The sequence below is a fragment of the Crassostrea angulata genome, chromosome 2, assembly GCF_025612915.1.
Source record: "Crassostrea angulata isolate pt1a10 chromosome 2, ASM2561291v2, whole genome shotgun sequence".
In the NCBI taxonomy this organism is placed as follows: Eukaryota; Metazoa; Mollusca; class Bivalvia; order Ostreida; family Ostreidae; genus Magallana; species Magallana angulata.
The window spans coordinates 53,482,339-53,494,096 of NC_069112.1; the positions used below are offsets into that span (position 1 = coordinate 53,482,339).

The window sequence follows — 11,758 nt, forward strand, 5'->3', positions numbered from 1 at the left end:
TTTCAACTGGATTAAACTTTTTGATGACATCACAACCGCTCGAAGTAAAGAGGAAAATCTTTACGACATTCCGTTAGGCTTCTATACAATTAATGTGTCTTTCGGTATCAACAAACAGAACATTTTATCTTCAGTCCATGAATAGAAAAGACATATATCTCTTTTTAAGGTAGTTGTGTTAATGTCCAATGTGATACAAATATTTGTGAATCGATAAAAATAAAAGTGTTGAATGTGCATGAAGATTTGATTTACGAAAAGTGTTCCTGGTTCGGTGTAAACATAAGGAAGACGGGTCTTTAAAATTATTTCCAATGAGGATTTTTTGCCGGGTATTGTAAATCAATTATTTTCTGGAGTTGGGGCAATTCTTGAGTGTAGGTACTGTGTACATGTACATATACAGTCTAGATTTGTCAGTTGTTTGTACATAAAGTAATGTGATGTCTCTTTTTTACAGAATTATGGGATTCGTATCACTAAATGTATTATTGTACGTTGTACGAATTCATGGATTAGGTAGGTTTCTATTTCACCAAATTAATAATAAGATATTCCATGCTTAGCAAGTATAAATACTTAATCTTATACAATAAGGGATGATGGTATTATATAAAATGTGTTTAATTCAGCATTTGCACATTGAGTATTTGTTATTTACGTCATTCATTCCTACAGAAAATCTTGCACTACATCAGCCAACTTGGGGGCAATATTCATGGCCAGACAGGAGTAGAGACTTTGGTAGTGAGAATGCAGTGGACGGTATGTACACTGATCGTGGAGCTAATGGGGGCCAATGTACAATATCTGTGGATGGCGTATACAATGCAACATTGGGGGTAGACCTGGGGAGAGTGGTCAGCATTAGTCATATAGATATCTACTACAGGACGGATAACCTAGGTGAGTATCCTTTAAAATTAAATCTAATTAACGTTTACATCTTTCATAAAAGACATACTTTGATTAATCACAAAGACAATCCCAGTTCATTTCGCATAAAGATTTGTTACATGTAATTGTATGATAGAAAACTGTCGCAAAGTGTTAAAGTGTTAAGCGTCCACTGCAGTAGTTAAATATGTCGATGAAATAAGCTGAGAAGAAATGACTACATTGTTACAACATATTTCGCTTTAAAGGTATGTTTTAATGTAAAGTAGCTTAAACATATTATTATACTTTCATGTTGAATACTGAAATCTGATTGGTCTAGACGCAGTTGGTAATCTGTTATATTTCCCTCAGCGTTAGCAACACACATGGCAACGGGTAACACAGCGATTTGTTATATGCGCGTAAATTATGCGGGTACGGTTCGCCGTAAGATTCACTTAATTTTTATGTTAAAGCATTGAAGTTTTCTTTTAAATTAATATATTTAGTGTAATATAATTGATAATGTAATAAATTACCTCAAAAACCATTGTCAACCTCCGCTTTGCTTTGGTTGACAAATGGTTGTCTCTGGGTGTCAGTTTCAACTGTTACCCTCCCAAACAGGCACTATTTATATAATGTAACACTGAACGTAACATCACACAAAGCATAACCAGTCAAAATCTTGAACGAAATTTATTAAAAACCCCAAACACAATTGTGCGAAACTTCATAGTAATGATAATGAATTTATTTATTACAATTATAACAGATGTATTCATATTGTATAATGATATTATAAATAATGGTATCTATGTTTTAATACACTTTGCAGAAATGTTTCGACTTAATAGATGTACGTTTTAATGTATGCAAAATTATGCCTAATGCAAATAGAGTTCATGGGGTATGAAAGAATAACCCAAGTCCATCTGTGCAATCCTCTCTGGGCAATATATCTCTTATGGAATGATAATATTAAGTTCTTCATTTACACAAAAATTGAGTAAAAATGAATGGCCTGAGGGTGTGTAATGATTTTACCCAACGCCATTTAAGTAAGTTAAAGGTCACTGGAAGAAAAAGTGCAGAACTTATTTTTAATTTTTTGCCCACCAAATTAAAGTTTTATAAAGAGCTTTTAAAATAAGGTGAAAGATAGTTAGAATTATATTTAAAATAAGAGTGCAAAAAATTATCACCACAGTGACGTCAAAATGTAGAAATGACGTCATGAAAATTGCCTAAGTTTGATAATTGATGTTTTATAGCGAAATATGGGTGTTTTCCAATGGTTTTTCGACTGGGAAACATCAAGCGCAGGCTTGCTCAAGTACCATTTTTTAGTATAATGTGTATATTTATCAGAAGAAAAACATATGTTAAAATCGTACTTGAGCATACCTGCGCTCTATACTTCCGAATGCAAAATATAAAGCAAAATTGAAAATATTTTCAATTGTTTACAAATTTGCAGGAATTAGGTCATTAAGTTGACGTCATAGATAAATAGCAAATGAGCAATGATGACTAAAATCATGATTTTAGTTATAGGCATTTACTGTACAATGATTTATGTAGATTTGATTTTTATTGGACACTAATTAAAAATTGGTTAAATTTGGGGGCAGATATTTGACCAAACCGCACATAGTCCTTTATTCGTAAGACCAATATTGTGTATGACTTAAGGATGTGTCATAATTTTGACCAAGGTCAAATTGGCTTGAGGACACTGGAAGGGAAATAGCAAATTCGTGCCAGGCTCATATCTTTCTTATGGATAATAATACGAATATCGTATTTCACACAAACATTGCTTAAGACCTGAAAGTTTTCAAACATTTGTCCCAAGGTCATTTCGGTAAGTTCAACATTATTGAAAAAAATTAATAATTGTTGTCCACTTTATAACTGTTATAATGGAAAAACATTCGTAGCTCTCACTTTATATAAATATTGCTTATGACATAAGGATGTGTCATTAACCCAAGGTCAGTTGTGCAAGTTCAAGACCATTGTCTATAAAATGCATTATTCCCGTCTAGGCCATATATTGATATGATTATGATTATTTCTTAGCTGGGGAATTATCTGGTAGCTTGCTCTTATAACCTTTTGTTTCGTTACTATATTTTAGCACATCTGAATGGTCCCGTCAATATTGGCTAAATTTATTGTAGAAGCTTTTATTTTGTAAACCATTATTTTCGTCTGTTTGCTATTTCAGGTTATAGTTATTACATGTATACAGGGAGAGTTGCGGGCTTTTTTGTCTATGTGTCCAACACAACCTCTAAAGACGACGGATATCTCTGTTATCACGATAAATCAACCAAAGAGGGCATGTTGTCATCAGACCAGCATATAAACTGCACCCTTCATGGACGATACGTTATCTACTACAATGAACGTAAACCAGGTGTTAATTACCCTACCTTCTATTCTAAATATGCATATCATGAACTCTGTGAGCTAGAGGTCTACGGTAAGTCTTAAACAAAAAGATCGCATAAATAAACTGAATAAAAACTGTTTTAATTTTCAATAAGACCGTTCTGCTAACCCGTTTCTCAACTAATTACATTTTTATATAACTACTCGTGTACAATATGAATCATTTGTTATATACGGTTAAAAAGAAGGATTTTTCCTGCTCCATTTAAATAGGGTGTAATGGAACCTATGGAGAAGATTGCGTTTATCCCTGCCCAACAAACTGCCAAGACAGGAGGTGTGATATCAATACAGGCCTCTGTTTTAGTTGTGTTCCAGGATATAAGGGTCCACAATGTAACTTTGGTTTGTATACAATCAATTCGTAATACTTGTTTGTTGTGTCTTTTATATCATTTTTTTATTTCCTTAAATAACAGCAACTTTGAGTCCAATCATTATCGACACATATGTCAAAACCATATGTTAGTGGTAAAATAAGGGACCATTTCGTTAATAAATAAAGAAAACCCAGTTATTTGTGCATATTTTTACAATGTGTTGTTTTAAAAAATTGATCTAAATAAAATTAAGTCTCTTTTCAAGCAATAAACGTATGTAGCATGTGGTCACTCTAACCTAAATAACGCATTTTCTGTTGCCTGTATTATTTGCGGACTGTGAAAAAGGAAGAAACTGCAAATACAATCCTAAGTATTGTAAATCAGAAAATCAACTTTGGTTTAAAGTGATATGGTCCTGGTTGCAAAAGGCTTTTCTAAAGTGTATATAAAAATCATTTGATTCAGATAATTAGCCCTAGAAACTATTCTGATATATATTTCATATTTGTTTAGCTCAACATACATGTACATGTAATAACACATCTAATAAATAAGTAAAATAATTAAGAATAAGTAGTCCCTGCAACCGTTATCTGGCTTTCGCTTTCAGGTTAATTTGTAATAGTGAATTATGTATTTATTAAAGGAACATTTGTTGATGGTACCTGTTTCTTAAAAAAAGGAATAAATAAACATTTCTGATTAATGTATGTAGTCTGTAACAACAATACCTACGGACCAGAATGTGCTTTAAAATGTGGCAACTGCAGCAATGGAGAGACGTGTCACCACATCAACGGTACCTGTCTTCACGGATGTGCTGTAGGAGGCGAAAGCTGCCAGGAAGGTTTGGGATTTGGATATTTGTCGATTTTTAAATCCACACAATTTAATCATGAAAAATGAAATGAAATACACGTAAACAATATAAACAATTCTTGGGATAAAAAAATGTTGCAGGATGTCAATCTGGATATTATGGACGAAATTGCAGTCACCGTTGTAGCGAAAACTGCATTGTCACCAGTCAATGTGACAGATTTACAGGACGATGTGACGGTGGGTGTAAACCAGGATGGGCAGGAAACACATGTAACCAAAGTATGATTATTTTGAACCTTTAAAAAATAAAATCTAGCTCAAGTTAGTGTTATAACTGAAACTGTATTCAAAAAAAATCTCAATGTAACATTTAAAAATGAAGGAAAAAAAAAACATTTTGTGTTCACAATTGCAAGGATAATCATAACTGTTATTGTTTGATTAGGTTAATAAAACATATTAATATTTTTCATTTAAACTAACATATACAGATTGTAAAAATGTAGAAAAAAACAAGATTTTGTATATCCTAAACAGATAATCCATCTTGACTTTTACTAAACAAGTAACGCTGCTTTTTGATTGGTATAACTAGCTACACGTATCCCTTTAATATACTGACGACAATGCGTGTCATTTTAAATTAAATGCATTAATTTTACTAAACATTAAACATGTTTCCAGTTAGAGCAACCAACACACAACCTTGTTCATGCACAGAGAGCTACACCATTGTAATCGTCGTGGTATCAGTTCTGATAGTTGTCACAGGAAGTCTGATAAATTTTGTCATCTGGAAGAGAAATGCTGGTTCGTAACATAAGTGAAATACCTAAAATGAATTTATGTTTCATCTTTAAGAATTAATGAAGATATTCCTAGGTTCAAGAGCCTACATCTATCTATCTATCTATCTATCTATCTATCTATCTATCTATCTGTCTGTCTGTCTGTCTGTCTGTCTGTCTGTCTGTCTGTCTGTCTGTCTGTCTGTCTGTCTGTCTGTCCGTCCGTCCGTCCGTCCGTCCGTCCGTCCGTCCATCCATCCATCCATCCATCCACCTATCTATCTATCTATCTATCTATCTATCTATCTATCTATCTATCTATCTATCTATCTATCTATCTATCTATCTATCTATCTATCTATCTATCTATCTAATGTGGTGTTGTTCTATTAATTCTAAATTTAATTTTTATTGCAGCGAATTTATGCAGAATGAGGTTAGTCTTACGCTTTTATATAGATTTATTTTGAACAAATTTTTAGCTTTGCATCGAAATATAAGATAAACATTTTATTTTGCATACTTAGATTAAATGGTTGATTTGCTTTAAACAAAGCTGTTGTGTACATTATTAGAATAATTTTTTTCAATACTCTATTAAAATAAATTTTAAAATTCAAGATATATAGAGAGACATTTAAAACTTTGTTTATGTTTTAGCCTGGGGAATATGCCGCAACCTACAAGTAAAAGAGGTACAATAAAAGAATTCTGAATGAAGTTGAGTTAAAATAAGCGTCATATCTCAAATCTGTAAACAATATAACACAATTGTTATTAAAAAAAATATCCTAAACGTGCTCTAAAACCCAGCATTTAATACAGTATTTAAAAAAAAAATCATAAAGTGTAGAACTATGTCAGCATCATGAGCAAATGAAACTAAAAATGAGTGAGACATTTTGACTAAATTTTCAGAGGAAAAGGATCATCAGTATACAGAACTTGAAGAGATTGACAAATCCAAGACATATGAAGAAATCCATAGTTATTCAAACTGAAACCGGCAGTAACCTAACGTCTTTGAAGAGGTTTTCAACAAAGAGCTAGAGCTACAAAGCATCAAAATGTGGCACAAAATTTGTTTCTGTTTCTCTACAACTGTATTTATTTCACCTCGAGCTCGGCACAAACGCAACATCAAACATGCCATCGTCGTGGAAATTGTAGCTTTATCTGCAGTTTTTGCAAAATTTGAATAGGGACAATGTTGAGAACTTCTTTAAAACTTTTAAAAATGAGAGACATTGCCAATATCTGCCTTCCTGCAAAATTTCTTAGAAGTACCTGCTTGACTAATATGTATTTTAAACATTTTGAAAAATATGCGACATGTAAAAGAAAATAAAACAAAACACTTTTTCATAGCAATATTTATTTCCTTAATTCTCACTGAAAATTCTTAATATAGGAATATAATTATTTGGGAGTATTTACAAAAATTATCATTGTATTGGTTATCTTAGTTTGTTTCTAATACAAAGTTGAAATTATAACAGATAATGCTATTATCATTTTTAAGTGGTACATGTAATATTAATATTGCTCAAGTTAATGAATTCCCGTAGAGTCCTTATTAGGTTCATACAAACTTAAAAGACTTAATTGTCTATTTCTATTGAAATACTTACATGTGGTACTTAAAAATTCTTTGTATTTTTTTACTATAATTTTTTTCAAGTTGTGTTATCAAATAAATCAACTAATCTTCACTTTGAAATAAACGATTTAAAACGCGCTTAATAGCCTAATAGTCTTTAATGTATTGCTTAATTTCCAAAGTATAATGCGAATCAACTTAACATATGATATCACATTTTTGTTGTTTAAAATATTACAAAATATTTCTTATTGTTATAGTTAACAGACGTTTGTTTTAACTTCAATCATTATATTATTATATGATACACGTGTGTATACTTAAACGATATGTCATTGAGTGTTTGGCATGGCTGAAGTTGTAACAGTCTTTTTCTTTTGCGTTTTGGCATGTTAAAGACACCGACAGTCCCCCTTTTCTAAGTTGGCATGATGTCCGAATGTTGCAGATAAGTTTTGCATAGAGTTTGTAGAAAGCAATCAAGCCTTGCTAGATTGATTCATGCAGAATGACTATGATAGATTTAGCACTTACTAAACGCAACCATGACATATTTTGAAATTTGTATTCATAAGTTTTTCTTTATTTACATTTTTGATCAGCTTTTAATTATCAAACACCTTTGAATTCAAAATACAAAGTTTAAGCAAATAAAAAAACCCAGATAAAGAATAGTCATGGCATCAGTCTCGCACTCCCAGTTTCTCATCTCTGTGATGGCGAGCATATCCCAGATACCAAAGGATGGCAGCAACATGGGAACACATACCCAAAACACGAGTACCAGCCCTGCTCTTGCAGTACCTTGACTTCACCCACATCATATTGTATCCACAGTAGGTAGGATCTTGATGACACGTGACGACTCTGCAGTTTTACACGAAGAAGGCCTGGTGTCCTCTCTGTGGACTTGGATGCTGCAGTCTCCCTCTACATGTTCTTGGGCGTAGGATGGTGATAAACGCAGTTGGTATACACCACATGTGATGGCTCTAGGTTGTTCTTCATCCATGTTTGGAAAGTCCATTAAGTCATCAAACTCCTTCCAGCATACTGAACGTCTGTCTGTCTTCTTATACATGGTGCTGAAGGGTATTCACCTGCTTGGAGAGAAGAAACATCTTTGCACCTAAGGCCTGGTCTTTTTCAGTTTCTCCACTAGCAAGGGGTTCTAGATATCTGAAAGTAAAATGGTACATGTAGTGAGTAACTGGTATATCATAAGTGTATTTTCAACTACACTATTTCAAAAATATACAGGGTATAAACGTTAGAAGAAAAAAAAACCTTATCCATTTGATATAACTATATTACAGATTTATAGCAAAATAAATAGTAATACATGTAGTAATCGAAGATGCTTAAATTGTTTTATCATTTTAAAGTTTAAAATCAAGCAAGTTGGTATTTTTTTTTTCATCAATTAAAGATCATGTAGATATTTATATATACAAAGTTTATATAACTTGCCTATTGCAAATGGCGCCTATAACCCTGACAAAGTCACCATTGTAAGGAATTAGGCTGGAAGGTAGGATGTGTCTAAGGTAACGCCACTGCTTGATTCTATCGTTGGCAGACTCAACAACCCAACGTGTCTGTGAATCATTATTCGATCATATAAAGATTTCTTTCTATTTTATTACTTTATTATAACCGGTTCTATTTATATTAGCAGGTTATGTACATTCATTAATCTATTTTAAAAATGTACCTTATACTAAAATATTTATTAATAGTAATCCATACCTTTGTAACAAATCGACTGATGTTCGCATTGTTCTGTGGACATCTGCTTGTCTCCTTTGGCCCAGAATGATGGGATTTTGGCTTTAATCCACATTTGTTCTAGATAGTCCAGGGAATCTTTAAATCCACGGTCAACCACAAATATGTCATCCTTCTGTACCCACTCCGAATGTCCTCGACGTTGCTGTGCATAATGTGATTCAGGATTGTGGTGTCATGGTTTCTAGCAATATAAGGGTCCAGTACTGAAAGAAAGTTACCTGTTGAAGAAACAATAATCATTGGCTTCACCAGTGGCTGTTCTTTGTGGAGACTGAATGAATGTCGCTGAGACCTGAAATTGCCACTTTTTGTATATATATGTAAGTTTCATCAAGAACAAGTATTGCTGGCTGGGACACTGTACCACCATGAATCGTCTGGGCCATAGGTCTTGTGTGCTCCTGAATTATCTGTTCCCTGGTAACATATCCAAATCCCAGATTTTCCGCTACAAATCCACCAGTCATCAGTGCTGTCCCTATTGATTTCACACCTCTATGTACACTGGATTTGGATATGTTGAATAAAGTGTACAGAATTCGATTTGACTCCCCTCCTCTTAATTTCATTAAAAATATGGCCAAGGTTGTCCGCACTGTTCTAACTGGAGTGACGTTCACTTTCCCCTCAACATGAGTCAGTAAGTCCTCAAAGGCAGTGTTTGATATTCCAAGTTGATATTACAACAAATAATGCTATTATCATTTTAAAGTGGTACATATACATGTAATAATAATATTACTTAAGTTGATAAATTTCAAGAGTATCCTCATAAGGTTAATACAAACTTAACAGTCTTAATTGTCTATTTTCTTTTGAAATACTTACATGTTGTACTTATAAATTCCATGTATGTTTTTTTTTTACTATGATTCGTTTCAAGTTGTGTTATCAAATAACATTTACATTCTTAACTGTCTTTATCTGTGATAACATAATATCGAATCAATTTTGAACTTAAAAAGCCAATAACTTCTTTAGAAATGAAAAACCAAATTGGGCGTGTTTTATAGCATAATCGAAAAACGGTATATGAATATAAGTAATAAGGAATCATTCTTTGAATATTATGAGGTGATAATTTCGGTCGGGGCGTGTCAAATCTATCATAGAGCCCTTCGGAATTTATTATATTTGACCTGAAATTATCACCTCATAATACTCAACGAATAATTCCTCATTTCTTTAAAACAACTATTCTTTACTTTGAAGCAAACGATTTAAAACGCACTTTATAGCTTAATAGTCTTAAATGTCTTGCTTAATTTCCACAGTATAATGCAAACAAACTTAACATAAGATATCACATCTGTTTGTCTTAATTATTACAACATATGTAAATTTGTAATATTCTTTTAATTCTTTTTGTTTAAAATTTAATCATTATAAATAATATGATATATGAACGTACAGTACCGATCAGACCCAACCTTACAGAAAGTAAACCCCAACTTAACCCTGGGTTTACTTTCTGGGTTTAATCTGCGTTTATTTCGGGTTTACTAGAGTGGACCCCGAGTAAACCCAAAGTAAACCCAAAGTAAACCCAGAGTGGACACAGAGAGTAAACCCTGTCAGAAGTATACCCCTGAAAGCAGACGCTAACTGTGTATTCGGAATATACAAAGGGTAGGAATTAAAGGCAGTAGAATGGTAAGATAAAATACGAGTCTGCTTCACATTTCAGTGCATACAGTTGACCTGTAATTTCAAAGTAAACCCAAAGTAAACCCCGACTTAACCCAAAGAAAACCCCAAGTGGACCCAAATTTTCAAAAAGTAAACCCAGAGTAAACCCCAAGTAAACCCAAAAATAAACCCGGCGTTTAGTTGGGGTTTACTCTGGTGTTAGGTTGGGTCTGATCGGTACTGTATATTCTGACGATATGTCATTGAGTGTTTTGCATGACTGAAGTTGTAACAGTCTTGTCCTTTTGCGTTTCGGCGTGTTAAAGACACCAACACCCCCTCCCTCCTTTTCTAAGGTGGCATGCTGTCCGAAAGCAGCAGATGAGTCTTGCATAGACTTTGTAAAAAGCAATCAAGTCTTACTAGATCAATGTATGCAGACTGACTTTCATAGATAAGTTTCACTAAAGGCATAAGCAACAAGCATTCTGAGAGTATTGCATAAGCAATACACGTTCAATACAAGTTTGTATTATTCTATGAAAGCTTTGAAGCATACCTCTATTTCAAAACTATTATGAACGAGTTGTTATGCTTTAATCAGTGATAAAAGAACAGAGGAAATTCAAACTACATTGTTGATATAGAAATTAAATATAAAATGGGTTAAATAATGCTCTTTATTTTATCTCATGTAGTTTCAAGTCCATTAAGTATTTGCTGGTAGAAATTTGTGTAAACAATGCACTGTTATGCAGAATATCATTTCTTTCTTTGAATCAACAGACCAACCCGATAACGAACCCGCTTGTAAAAAAAGATTTAATTTACAACACAATCCTTGACACTATTTTACAGAACTTATTTGTTTGTTACAAACAATAAATGGAATGGTACAAGCAATGCACGATATTATTACTGACTACATACTTTCCTCGTTTATTCATTACACACCGAAACTGATAACAAACTCGGACATTATCAAAATCGAATTTAAAAAAAATATTTTTTCGAAAATGTGTCAACCAGACGGTACAAAAGTGTAAACTTGATCTGTAGTTTGACATTTTGAAGCTGTTTAGCAAAATTCATATTATTCCTCAAACTATATATATATAAAGAAATAAAGTGTGGGAAACTGAAGTGGGGCAGACAGACGGACAGGCAGACAGACAGACGGACAGACAGACAGACAGACAAACAGACAAACAGACAGACAGACAGACAGATGGACGGACAGACGGACTGACGGACGCAGAGGAAAGCTATAGTTAAACCGCAAGGGGACTAATAAGCGCAATGTGTGTCTAATCTATGCCCCAAGTACGAAAAAGCATGCAAAATACGTCACTTCTGCACTGAAATTAAGGCACTTTACTACCCATAGACGTATTCTTCTTTCAGACAGTTACAAGATGACAATTTAAAATGTTTGTTCATTTGATTATATCAATCAATTTGGTCAA

At 33.2% G+C, this 11,758-nt stretch overlaps 1 protein-coding gene across 1 annotated transcript; it reads left to right on the forward strand.

The window, feature by feature from the left end:
* Positions 1 to 443: 443 nt before the first annotated feature.
* LOC128174492 (multiple epidermal growth factor-like domains protein 10) lies at positions 444 to 6,703 on the forward strand. Its single transcript, XM_052840036.1, has 10 exons — positions 444 to 519; positions 679 to 906; positions 3,113 to 3,370; positions 3,553 to 3,684; positions 4,378 to 4,509; positions 4,623 to 4,763; positions 5,169 to 5,294; positions 5,690 to 5,708; positions 5,894 to 5,967; positions 6,191 to 6,703. Exons 1-10 carry the CDS (start codon positions 444 to 446, stop codon positions 6,271 to 6,273), a joined length of 1,269 nt encoding a protein of 422 aa, XP_052695996.1. The 3' UTR covers positions 6,274 to 6,703.
* Positions 6,704 to 11,758: the final 5,055 nt, after the last annotated feature.